At 33.2% G+C, this 14,535-nt stretch overlaps 1 protein-coding gene across 1 annotated transcript in view; it reads left to right on the plus strand.

The window, feature by feature from the left end:
- The window catches only part of LOC110373281 (head-specific guanylate cyclase), a 92,981-nt gene that overhangs the window by 14,058 nt on the left and 64,388 nt on the right, over nucleotides 1-14,535 (plus strand). The window contains exon 2 of the mRNA XM_064039460.1: nucleotides 6,091-6,359. Within this exon, the coding sequence (XP_063895530.1) occupies nucleotides 6,165-6,359 (195 nt within the window). The 5' untranslated portion in view covers nucleotides 6,091-6,164. The remainder of the gene's footprint in view (nucleotides 1-6,090; nucleotides 6,360-14,535) is intronic.

The following is a 14,535-nucleotide window of genomic DNA, read 5'->3' on the forward strand; positions in this document are numbered from 1 at the left end:
TTCCTCCTAAATATTGATTTAATGTGTCTTCGTAAATGTATCTTCGTAAGATACTTACGAACTATTTTTCGTATGGCTGGATGGTTTAAAGCTGTAAAGTTATATTCCGTCTCTAAGAAAATATGTTAAACTTATAGGTTATATTCACCCGTGTCCCGTAGGAACTGCTCAGCACAGCTTTTCTAGATAAATGGGTTATCACTTTTCTCACAGTGAAAGAATTTTTAAAATCGGTCTTGTAGTTCCAGTATTAGCTTTAAAGTACTTGTACCAGTGACGGGCGTTTTGACATGTTTAACGTCTGCATAATTCCAGAATAAGATAATTCGAAGAATTTATTGGGATGTTTTCAAAACTAAATTATCATTTATTACATATTTTTCACTCTACTTAACTATTAAAAATACCTCTAGAAGCTTTGCACCTACCACTATTATTTCGCCATAACCCAAATGTAGATTAGTAGAAAACTTCTAAGGCGTTAAGTGCGCCGTTGTACAATGTGTAAAACGTATTTAATAGATATCTTTATAAATTATTCTTTACGGGCATAGCAGTTCAAAGACTTTTTCATAGCGTACTTAATTTAATAACAAAGTCTGTAATGAGCAGTAGGTATGAGACAGCCATCTTGTCTTCACATTAGTAGTCAACGAGCATCGATACACTAGATTGAAGCATAAAAGTCAAGTGCTAGTACCAAATTAGGAGTAGGTACGTACTGTTAATGACCTGAACTCGTTGCCCAAATAGCTTGGTTAATGGTCCACTATTTTTATAGGGTCTTTTATAACATAAAACCCTTGATAAAGTTAGAAATAATGTTGAATAAATAGGTGCTAACATTGAAATATTTATTTTAAGTTTGGTTTTTACTTAAAATTCACAGAATGTGAAAGTGATAGAATGATGCTTGAGTATCATTTAAAATTGGGTAACCTTTCAGTTTTCAACTGCAAGATTCATAGTCTGGTTATGATGTGGTAATTCCTATATTGACCATAAATTCAACCACCCGTACAGGTCAACAATTTGTGTGCATGAATATGGCCATGTGAAATGTCTGTTAGATGTAGTAGGTATCTATGGATGCTTCTATGTTTATTGTTTGGCATGAAACATCGTTACTTAATAACTTATACATATTCGAAATTTTAAAGCTGTGTTACCATTACCTACTTCTCATAAATTATTGGCACTATGTTACTACAAAATTGTCAACTACAGCAAAATCGGGGCAGCTTTATCCAGTACAAAACGTCAGGCCTTTTCGGCTTCGCACAAAGACGTCGATATTATCCAAATTTATCCGGGACTCAGTATAATAAATTCTTCGCGGAACCCTAGAATTTTGATGAACCCCTGTAAATTTTCGCCCGTTTGTCTTGGAACAAATTGCGGATAAAGAATTTGTCGGGGCTAGGACGCATCGTTTGAGGTAGCTTAAGGAACTCATTTAGACGGTAGGACAAACAATATTTGAAGTAGGTATTTACTTGGTTTTATTGTGATGTCTGTGTTATGAAATACGGACAACTGAAGATATCTTGGCTGTAATTAAAATTCAAGCAATTTTTGATGATTAAGCAATTTTTAATATTATTTTCGTTATTGTTAATGCCTAATTGAGATATCGTAATCTTAAACATAAAGTAGGTGTGCCTTTCCTTTTAAAGCTACGTATATATTTTGGATAAGTCAAGTAATAAGTATACAATATATATAAGTAAGTTATATTTTATAATATATATTTAATTTATATATTAGTGTAAATAATAAGTTACATTTTAATCCAGTTTTCAACGCAAGGTTTATTCTTTCTGAAGCAGATTTTTTAAATAAATAAAAAAAGTCAAATTATTAAATAAGTGCAGAATTGCAGACACAATAATTTTGCATAGTTCGTAATTATTTTATCATTGCAGTGCAGCACTCTGCAGTTGTCTCTCCGTCTTGTTGCGAACTGTTTAAGCCTTCTAAGAAAATTGGATGCTCTATTTAAAGTTATGTTGGTTTTCTCATTTGCAGCCTTTTGTTTCGGTTCATAAAATTTAGTTTTCTGTGGTTGTTTAAATTTTTTGTGTACCTAGATATGTTTATGTTTGCTAAAAATAATAATAATAATTTGCCTTTTTAGCCGTCTTGAAAAAAAGTAGGGATTCTCAGTTCTTTGGGATCTTTTTCATGCCAAAAGTACTGAACCAATTCAAATGAAAATCATTTAGATAGTCCGGTGAAAAAGACAATTTTCGAAATACAATAAGCACAACTTTATGTTCACAATACGACTTTTCCTACTTAATACATAATATTTATGAGGAAATTCAATAGTGTATCACTGTGTTCAGTTTGGCCAATACCCAAAACAATCCCATATATAAAACATATATACTAGAGTTATGTACGGTACTTTATTCTTCCGCTTTCAAAGTTATTTATTTATACCAGTTTATAGCGTGGGCCATTTCAAATCTATTGTTTTTCACCCTCCGGCAATAACGTTATGGTATGCGGTTTTTTATTTATTTTGGCTATTGCAAATATTTTGAATGTTTTTTTTTGCTTTTTAATTTATTTTATGCTCAATATCCTGTATAGAATCAGCCCAACGTATAAATTATTTATCAAACTATTTGATATGTTGTTTTTTCCACATCAAATATTTATTGAATATCTGGACAAAACACGAAATAATTTACTCATAAAAAATATTTTTTTTGTAAAAAATCTATATTGGCATAAATTCGGTCTCATAGTTGCGTAAACATTAATGTAAAAACAAAATGTCTTATGATAGTCAAGGATTATCTAAAAACCTCAAACAAAAGGCTTGCCTTATAAATAATTCCAATACCTACCTTTCCTTAACTTAATAAATTCAACCTGACTCAAAATGTCGGACTACCTGCCTAAAATACAGAACATAAGGTCAAGATTGAATGGGGTTCCTAGAGGTCACGTGTGGATGAAAATCGGCAACTTAGAGACCCTTAAGGTCTTGGCACATATAAACGGCACTGAAGGCACAGCCGTTTTTGGGAAGCTGCAAGCTCGCTACACTTACATTGTGTGACATTTAGAACCTTTCATAACCACTTGCCCGTAGTCTGAAAGATGGTGATTCCTCATTTCCGTCCGGGTTGAGACTGAAGGAATAGTGAGTGCACCATATGTCGTGCGCAGCTGGTTGATATCTTCTTGTATGAGAACAACCACCGTAGCCGATAATAGATTTGATTGTACATCATCATCATATCATCATAAAATGTTTTATATGAGATACAATTTAAGGCAGTCGCTTCTTGTAAAGCACTGGTACTCAGCTGAATCCGGTTAGACTGGAAGCCGACCCCAACATAGTTTGGGAAAAGGCTCGGAGGATGATGATCACAATTTAAGGCTTTAAGTCAAATGACAAGTCAATCGGATTGGAGCTGTCCATGCCTTATCGTTTATGTATGCTACGACCTTTATACGGAACTAGCAGAACGTGTAAGGGCTGACAATAACAGCAAACGAAAGTGGTTCTGAATGACAGGAAATAGACTATCTATGCCAGATATTGCTGTGAGGAAATAAGTTGATTCAAACTATGCTGGTATTGTAAAATACTGAGATTTTTCTATTGGTATTCAAGAACAACTGCTGGTTTCTTTTGTGCCTTTGAAGACTTCTGTTGAGTCATAAGCGAATAAGGATTCCTGGAACTATTTTGTGACTGGTTTGAGTTGGGTTAGTAACCAAAACACGTAGATTATAAGTGGAAAAATAAAACGTACATATATTTTAAAGGATCAGTGTTAAAATTATATTAAAGAAGAAAAAAATAATTAAATGTTTCTTACGATCAAAAAACTTACCTGCTACAGACTACAGCTAGGTATATTAGTTTTATAACTTCGTTTTATGAATATCATCAAAATCGAGGTCAAATACGTAATTTTCAGCTTACTTTCTTTGTAAAACTTTTTACAAAATCGAAATTATCTCAAAGTTCTCAAGCCTCAGAAACAAACACGGCCACTATAATTTACTTGGGCAGTCAAGTAGACAACCTCGTTAGAACTTTACCTATAATAATAATAATTGGCTTAGTTTGATTATTATTAAATAGAAGTCTTACAATAGTAGTGCTAAACTTCTACACAGTTTCATATAATGCCCAATCTCCGAGGAATTTAAATGGTATCTCGAACTTTGTATTTCCCTAGTTAATTCGCTATTGTGAGTTCCTAAATGGTATTCTAATAGACAGTTTGATAATAGTCTTACTTACTGTATATAAAGTTATCCTATTACAGTTTTCTGATCAACTAATATCTGTTCAGGTTATCAAAATGTAGTGTAATAAAGATTATTTTTGATAATATTTTATGCTTTCTATTCTATTTTTGTACTATGGCAAAACTTTCCACTGACGAGTGATATGAGAAGTAAGTAAGTAGGTATAGCAATTTGAAATGCTAGGAAGAGATAAACTTTATATTTTCTTTGTGTGTAAACAGAATTACCGCTAAACAATTAAAATAAAAACATCTTTGTTTAACCAACATCACATTTTGACAAAGCCAAGCCTTACACAAAACATTTATAAAGTAGCAACAATACTGCTGAAATGACCAAAACCTCAATTTCCTGCTCATAATTTTCAGCTGCTGTTCAAATTCAAAATATTGCATAAATCATAATACAAATTTACCGTTATTGTATTGAATAAACTGCAAGCCGGAGAGACAGCGAAACACAATATTGTAGTATTTTGCTCCCAAATTGGATGTTTGCACAACGATAACCCAGAAATGAAATGCTGTTTTATTTGACAAATTTTATGTAGGACTATAAAACTTAATTGTTCGGAAGATTTGCGGTTTTTATGCCAAATATTGCAAAGTATTTTATAAAATGTACCACAGAGTAATTGTAAAATAAGAACAGCTACATTGTTATTTTTAACACATTATGAAAAGAAAAAAAATAAAGTATAGGTATATTTGGGTCTAAAGATTTAATTATGCAAATATCAAATTTCCTGTTATCGTTTAGATTAAATAACTTAATTTTTTTAACTATGTTCAGTTACCACATAAAAATAACACACAATAATACAATACTATTTTTCACCTAGATAAATGCGAAATCCAGACTTAGATCTTCAACTCAAACTTACATTTTTGTTAGTTGATACTTCCAAAACGTACAAATAGAAATAAGTAAACGTGACAAACAAACAAACATTCTTCACACGTGCCATTACATGTACAAACATTTAGGACGCGGACAAATATTCGCTATCCATGAAAATATTTCAGCAATGTACTGTGTAATGTTGGTATTATAATATTTTTAGTCTGTGAAAGTTTATGTTTGGGATTTATTTACAGCTTTGGGTCTTTTGCATGGATAGTTTTTGGTACTTTCTGTTGGAAATTCTAGGTTTATAAAGGACTGAAAATTATGGAGTTATCTGTAGTTTAGTGCAATCTAAACTGTCCGCTAACTCTATGGGTAGACAGTTTAGGCTTAGGTCTGTAAGGGAACTTACGAACTGAAGTACGTTGAGTCAACATATTCCTTCATTGTCAGTGGCCATCTTAATTATTGTACCCACTTAACTAGTAGAAGAAAAATTCTGACTTAAAAATAAACATTTTCTCATTGCGGCTCTAAAACCCCTTTAAAAACCAATTTCATGTCATAAAACAAGATTTCTTAATTCAGTATATAAAGCAATTAGCACGGAATAGGTTTATGTTTACTGGGCTGCCTCAAATATTTGGACTTGTCCACGACTATTAGTGTATTTGTTCAGTAAAGGCCAGTTGTATACTGTGAGTGTTCAGTTATTTGCAAGTGTATACGTACTTGTATTTAAACTGTATTATTCTGAATCAAAGAGTTTGGTGTCTAATTCTTGAATGTTAGTGTACGATTATTGTAAACTCTAGTTACCTATAACTTTCAAGAAAAAAAAAAAACTCGATTTTCCAAAAAGCAAGCTACACGACAAGCTAAGATAAAATATAAACCTAACCTTACCAAAAATATTTTATTTTTGTTTTCAAAAATACTCATGAAACATTTTCTTTTCAGATAACATCAACGTGCCAGTGCTACCTCAGTGTTCCAACCTCCTTCCCAAACAAATGTCTTGAAACCAGTCCATCATGACGTGCCCATTTCGCAGAGCCTCCTCCCAACACCAGTTCGCAAATGGCAGCGGATCCAGTGCCAAGAAGCCCGAGTTCCGATCTCGACAGTCCTCCATCCACCTTCCCGGCCCTGAAGAGGAAGATGGCGAAAGAAACACGTTAACACTCAAAAACTTAAGCGAAGCCCTTCAACTTCTCACAGCACCTTCGGTAAGTTCCAAAGTAAATTAGACTCTAACACACACCAGTAAGAACGATTCTCAATCGCATTACTATCTGGAGCGTGTCGAATTTATCTATTTTGTCTCGCAAAGGAAGATGAAACGCGAAAAGTAAGCTTTAGCGCCTCTCAGGATCGCTGAACCGAGTAACTGCGACGCCCTTCTCAGCTGTGCAAATTTCAACTTTATTATAAATGCGAAAAGTTACATTTTCTAGTACCAGTCCCGAGTCATTGGTGCATATCTCAGAAGAAGGCAAGTTGTGGCTGCTGACGGTGAATATAGACCATCTTGCCACAACATTATGAACTTTATCACTCCATCATAAGGTTCTTTGTGGAACTTTAGTCTTAAAGTTATCGGTGAGGAACGCTGAAACATATTGACGCTTAAGCGCTTAAGCGAAGCATTGCAGCTGCTGTCTGCGGCTTATTCGGTTCGTGACGCTGTAATTTAAGCCTTATTACGAGGGCATAAGACTTCCTTTAATAAAAGCGAGTGGCTAAGACGATTAAGCAAACTTATGCCATTAATATTGTAACGTACGTAAGTCGTGAATTTCTGAAGAGTGCTCTAATATTTTATAGATGTTAAATCAACTGAAAAGTTTGGCGTGTTGGCATTGTAGAGGCTTTAACTTTGTGCAAGTTACAGCCGACTGTAACTTTCACAACTACTTAAATATTATTAGAACGGCAAGACAAGATACTATGTAGGTATAAAACCTTAAGCATGGATAGTAAAGTTAAATAAAATAAAAACAGCCTTAAGCATGGATACGCTGTAGAAATTCATTTTGTGAGAGAAAACTTAGTCTAAGGATTGACGTAGGTATCTGTGAAGCTAACGGATTCATAAAATATTAGTTAATTATAATTATAATACATCATTAACTACAACCCCTAACTATTAAAAAAGTAAGCCTTTTATTATAAACCTTCCATAAAATACTTATTTCGTATCAAAAAAATGTTAAAACCAAAAACAAAAAAACGTACACATAAAACTATTAATATCAGCTTTGATTACTCAAAGATCAAGAAAGACGTAAGTGCAATTCAATAGTGCTAACAAAAACAACTATATCTGATTGTATCGCGTGTTATAACATCGACTAATTGATTTCTAAGTATACAGACGTCTGTCTAACACTGCTTTTATCATCGAAACGAGACAAATGATTTGTTATTGTGTTATTATTTCTGTATTTGTTGAGTAAACACTTTAATTGGCTTATAATCCTTTTTAAAAGAGAGTTTAATGCGTTTGTTCTTTAAGGGCCTATTTTTATAAGATCGGATGTAATCAGTTGATCTCTTTCATTGTGCAGTAGTAAATATAGACTCATACTAACCACCATGTTCTTTTTGGAGACCTTTAAAAATCCCGCGGATTTTTAAGAGTTTTTTACACTTTTAAACGGTTATGTAGCTTAATTGATAGACAATGTTATAATTAACAAAAAAACAAAACACTTTTCGTCTCGTATATAGGATACCTCAAAAAATCTATGTTTATGCCTCCTATTTACTAGGTACTACAATACTATTACCTGGGCACTAAAAACTATTTTGGGGCACATACTATTAGGAAAGACCTAATAGTTTATCTTGGCTATAACTTGGCTCATCCAACTCATTCATGCATGAGTACCATTTATACGTTCATTAATTCATCGAAATCTGACTCATACATCTTAGAATTAGTAAGTATTTCACGTAATATAACAGGAAAAGCAGACAGTCTGTCTGTTTGTCTACAATATCAGTATAGTTAAATGGTGAACGTTATTCGGAAGCCCATACAATGAATGTTTTGATGACAACATTCAATTTTATAGCGCGATTCAAATTCAATGAGCGTTCGTAACGATCGTGCATGCCAACATAATTATTATCTATATAGAGTAGTCCTTATATCATTATGTTTGTTTGTTATAATTTTCATTCATAAAGTTCTCGTGAGTCAAGGAGCATTTGATATGCCTAGCATTATGAAAATCATCTTATAATTACATTTTACAATAGCATTTTTTTTTGCATCCCAACGACTCCAAAACTACTGAAGCGCTTTGAAAAATTCTTTTGCTGTTGTAAAGTTATATTATTCCCGAGGCTATATTTTATCTAGGTACGGGAAGTTTCTCCGGAATGCGAGTGAAACCTCGGGAAAACAGCTAGTATTATTTAAAAGGATAATGTAGCGGTCTGAAATCACTCCAAACTCAGAGGACACATACCAACTTATGCAAATTAGATCGCAATCAAATAAAATTAGCATACTATAATGTAGCCACTATAGAACAATAGATCTATCAGTATCATTATTAGCTACTAGCCATTTGCCCGCGGTTTCACCCGCGTTCCGAGGGAAATACTGCTCATACCGGGATAAAACATAGCCTTATATTACTCGGGAAGAGTGTAGCTTTACAACTGTGAAAGAATTTTTCAAATTGGGTCAGTAGTTTCGGAGTCTTAACGGTACAAACACGCAAACCAACAAAAAAACTGTTTTTTCTTCTATACATTGATACTTATTATATACTTAGTTCAGTCTATGTAATAATGCGTATAAAGTGTACATAACTGTAGTAATTTTCTCGTAAATGTTACAAGTTTTTTTATGCCCATTGTACTGTAAGTTTTTTTTTATCATTTATCCCACGAGGTTAAATAATTTTCCAGCAGTAGTACTATGAACGTACACGTGCTAATAGTAAAAAAGAATGGATAATTTTATTCGAAATGAAGTTTTTTTGTGAAAGAGTATGTGTGAAAACAGTATTTTTGCTCTGGCGGTTTTAATATCATATGGAAGTAAAAGACTACGATGATTAACTTAAAGATAATAACAACAAGAACAGCAAAAATATCTTAAGCGTATTTTCAATTGAAATAAAAAAATGAATTGCGATTTAATAAATACTAACCAATAGATGGCGCTAGCTATCGTCAACGTATGAATGAATGTGTCCTAAATAGTTGCTTACATATTTGATTATTACAATTATCTTAACATAAATACTTTAACATAAATATTTATCAAAAGCCACTTTAATATTTTCTACTTTTGTTTTTGATAAAACTCACAATATATTGCACGCTTTTTTGTGTGGTTTTCACCAAAAAGATTCATGATAAAGGTGTAGGTAACAATTCATCAAAAATTAAAAAAAATAAAATTAAAAGCCCGGTGATCGCTAGTTTAAAATAAGTATCAAATTATAAAAGCAGTATCACATTAAAAGAAAAATTAACAGGAATAGCAAATAGATGATGAGATGGAATATACAGTACACACCAAAGAAATAAACACAAACGTTAACAATATTCAATTCCACACATAGTTCACTAACACACAACCAATAAAAATGAAACTACCTCATAACTCATATACACAACCCCTTTAAATATGCTCCATTTAGTGTAATTTTAGGTCCAATTAGTGCTCTAACGATGTTCAGGTTGGACCGCTCCATTAATAATTGAGATTTGCAGACCATACGTAATAGGTACACCTTGTATGATATATTGTGCCACAGGGTGTTTTAATAATAATTTGTTTGTTCTTCACGTTTATCGCGTTTCCCAATTGTTTTTGTTAGTTGATGTTCCTCAACTCGTTTTTTTTTTAGACTTACCTCTCCACTCAGAGACATTTAATGGTTACTTAAGCCATTCCTTAGTGAAGGATTTGTATGACATTCCGTCACTAAGGAGTGACTTGAGAAATCATTAACCGTCTTACCACAAAAAATTTTAAACGTCAGTTTATGCCTTGTCTAAAAAAATGACAAATTATGACGTTGACATATGGTTCATTTTGCAACCAAAATTTTATTAGACAAGTGTAAAACAGGGTTTAACGTTTTTGTAGTAAGGCCATAAATGTCTCTGGGTGGGACGTTAGTTTCGGTTAGACTTAGGTTAAGTTACAGCCTTTTTATCGTCTTACTGCTGGGCACAGGTCTCCTCTCACACGAAGAAGGATTGAGCATTAATCACTTGATTGAGACTTAGGTATCGGTACATTAAGAAAATATATTGTCATTGGTTCATTTCAATGAAAAAGTGTTTTCAGAGAACCGGTTTTCAAGTGAATTATCGATGGTAAATAATATTTTCCCATAATGAGTTTATTACTTAAAATCTTACTTTCAATTAATTCAGAAAATTGAGGTCTATATGCATTTCGCGTAATTACTTTTAAATTAAAGCTGAGAGAAGTTTTATTACGAGAGGCGAAAAATATCGTGCAATTTAATGTTACCGAGAAATAAAATACATACAATACATTCGTGAATAATTATTGTAGTGTGAAATTACATTCAGAATTTTAAACTTAACAAACTTTTAACTTCACCGGTTCGTAGTTAAAGGATCATTAATTTATCATGTGAGTTAAGTAACCTCAATAACTGAATGAATTTTAAAAAAGCTCAAGAAAACACAATGCAAATTCAAATTTAAAATCTTTATTGCAAACTAAGTAGGTATATAGGGTCTTAAAACTAGGTACGTTCTTAGAACTTAGTTGCCTGTTAAGACATTGCTATGTATATAATAATAATTTTTAAAACGCATTCTTTCGGGTTTTCAGTCATTTCTCTTTGATTGCCTATGCCCTTCCAATACCACAAAATATGTTTCCAATTATAGTTCAAAAGTGTTGCCACACCATGAAAATATTCCAAAGTCATGGTTAACCCAACATTTATTTACAAAACGACTCATGGCAACATTCATGGAGTTTTCAACTTCCTCGTGAGTTTTCCGAAGATTCCCAAAGAAAATTGTTTTACAAACACATAACGGGTTTAAACTTTTCCCCTTTGGTCTTATGTCGGTTAAATGGAGCGAGTTGCACGGTCGATTTCTTTTGCAAACTGATTTTTCTTCCTATCCACACTTTTTGAGACTTAAATCTATACGAATATTATAAAGCTGAGTTTGTTTGTTTGGTTGTAAGGGATATACTCAAAAAATACTGGACCGATTTTAAATATTCTTTCACCATCAGAAAGCTATATTATCTGCGAGTAACATAGGCTATATTTTATCTCGGTGCCGGCAGTAGCTCCCACGGGACGCGGGTGAAACCGCGGAAAAACGGCTAGTGTGTTTATATTTTTGAATTTCAGAAGGTTAAACTCTTTGAAATAGCTATGAATGAGGTCTCAGCCAGACCACAATATTGCCTGAAAAGCACATTCCTCAAGCATTTATTCTTTTGTGCTCATAAATTCACATTGCGATTCAAAAGACCATATTCTTTGTATGACGCGTGATCCAACCCCTTCGCGGCGACGTGGGGTACATGTCACCCTTATGAATTTTCCAAAAGCGCCCTTTGTGACAAGGATTGAGTTGAATTTACACGAAAAGCACCGAATTTGTATTAAGTTCCTTTTCGCAGAATCTTTTTATATTTGTCAAAAGAGATTTCTCGCTCGCTTTCATCTTTTTCGTCGAGATATGCTGTTTGTTAAATAAGTAATTTGTTAAAAAAGCAGTTTCGAAAATGGACCCAAATATTGTTCTAAGCATTGTCGGATTATTTTTTACTTATGACACTCAGCAGTTATGTAAAAGAGTAGCATATAGGCACGTTGACTTTTAATGAAAATACTGTTGAACGAAGCAAAATAATAAATCATCTACTTTGTCACTTTTAAGCTGAGATGCGATGCTGAAATATGCTTAATGCATTTCGTATTATGAATAATTTAACAAACACAAAACTAACTTAATTTCAACAAAACATGAAAACACATCCACCAAACTTCGTAAATCCACTTATTACATTGTGAAGTAAATTAATTTACGAAATTAATTCGAAAAGTTTCAGAAGGATTGTTAATTAAGCAAGTTTGTCGACAGACCACTGTAATAAATCTCTTTAATACACTTCTTGTTCCTCTGAACACGTATTTGTAAATCTCGAAAAATAAATCTTGAATCCACAAAAACAATCTTTTTCTACGGATTTCAATAAACAAACCATCCATCGTTTAGCGGTAACATAATAATATGGATTTTGACATTAGCTGCATATAAATTATGTCAAACTGTAATTATAGATGGATCGGTTATTGAAATCCTCAGTTAGAAATCTATTCTTTGTGTTCACACCTCATTGCGTCTCTTCCTCAAGATAATACAACTTCTGAATTGAAATCTATTTTCGGATATTAATTAAAACTGGTCCTAAGATCCGCGGTTTAATTTCGTTAAATCTGTGTCACTCGGCAGCGGGCGGGTTAGTTCTGACTCTCAGTTATCTATCTCTGTCTGTCAGTTCTATACTAATGAAACGTCCTGGTTTCTCGTCGCACTTCGGTAGTGATATACTGAGAGTGTTATTATTCTTGAGTTCGTTCTAGAAATGAGATTATTGCATTTGCATTAGAGACTTTCATTTGTTTTTATTCTGACTTAAATACATAGGTAGGTAAATCTTATGAAGTTGTAAAGATAGTGAGATTTTGAGTTGGCAATCTAGGACAATTAATTAATAAATTAAGTAAAAATAATGATATTCCATCTAAAGTTTTCATAAGTAGATGATTTGAAAAGGTAGCTTTTGTTAACAATTTACGCATTTAATAGTTTTATCAAGATAACATCTCAAGAAAACCTTAATGGCAACAATTCATTCATATATTCTTTTATTCCAACACGTCAAACAATGTCCGTTGTATTAAAATACAGAGCACAATACAAAAACAAACAAAGAACTATTAGAGCCTTAACAGACGAACATTAAACGCCGCGGCGTCCACGGAAATCGTGTCGGATGACTAATGTACCGATCGCATCGATTGAAAGCGAACTGGAAATGGGCTAAAGCCGTGATTGGGGGCTTCACTTAATGGGGACTTTGGGTGATTTAACTTCGGTATTTCGGATTCCGTGTAGTTTTGTGAAGCGTTGACAGTTTAATTATGTAAGTCCGTATTGTGGATTGATATTGGTTAATGTATGAATAAGTAAAAAAATTGGATACAGGAGGTTTATTATGGAAAACAATGTATCATATTTGAGCGATGTTAGGTACTGCAAAGTCTATTTGCGAGCTATATTATTCACTAGCTGTTTCGCTGTACACGCATCCCGAGGGACATTATTCCCAAATTCGGATAAAATATTGCCTGTGACACTCAGAGATAGTATAGCATCTCAAGAACTTTTTCAAGTCTGCCCAGTAGTTTTGGACTCCCTCTTTCGGAGCAATATCTTTATAAAAACCTTACTTACTACATTGGTATCTAGACTCCACAGTACACTTTTGAAAGCTACGTGCTTCTATAGTAGAGAGCTAGTCATGCAATCACTGCATTTTTGCTTAGCTGCAATAAATCCCGAAAGCACACATAGCAGCTTTAGCAGTAATTAAAAAATAAAGGAGTTTAGTACAAACAAGTTGGCGTACAAACCGATACACTGCATCGCTGTTATTGGCTTTATTGCCGAGCTTCAGATTAATTGAGTGAGTTTACTCGATCGGCGATTACTGCGCTGTGTGGAGGTGCCTTTATGTTGAGTCCGACTTGTGTTGGTATCGGTATATAGATTGAAATTGAAGATGTGTAGAACTGTTTATTGGATTAATTGTAGAATCTAATTTTGACTTCTACTATTCGCTGTATTTTCACTTAGAACGGCTAAGAAGCTAGTCAAGATTTCATCAGACTTACTATATGTTTTTCATACAAAACATGATCAAAAATGTATAAGTTATTTTAAAAGATTCGAACTTGAAACTTGAATAACAGTCTTGAACTTATAGACATGGTGTTTGCCTATCATTGAAATACCTGAAGTAGGTACATCGAAAACGAAAGACGGTGAATCTTAGTGAACTGTATACTATGTCAATACATTATCTAGTAAGCAATTTTATACAGAATGTTACAAGGTTTCCCTTTAATCTTTCCTGAGTCATTTCTGTTTTAACCACCAAAAATCTTTGATAAGAAATATCTTTAGACAGGAAAGGCGGTCTACTAAAATATCTATGAACAAAAAGTTCACGTGTCACCGATTTGGGTTACATAGGCCTTCGGGAACACGGGGCATGGCAGGCCGCCAAGATGGTATAACTATTACTAAATAGAGCACTCTGTATATAGTTACGGACTTCAATGTGTAAAATAAATCTAA

The sequence above is a fragment of the Helicoverpa armigera genome, chromosome 19 (genome assembly GCF_030705265.1).
Source record: "Helicoverpa armigera isolate CAAS_96S chromosome 19, ASM3070526v1, whole genome shotgun sequence".
NCBI classification, from domain to species: domain Eukaryota; kingdom Metazoa; phylum Arthropoda; class Insecta; order Lepidoptera; family Noctuidae; genus Helicoverpa; species Helicoverpa armigera.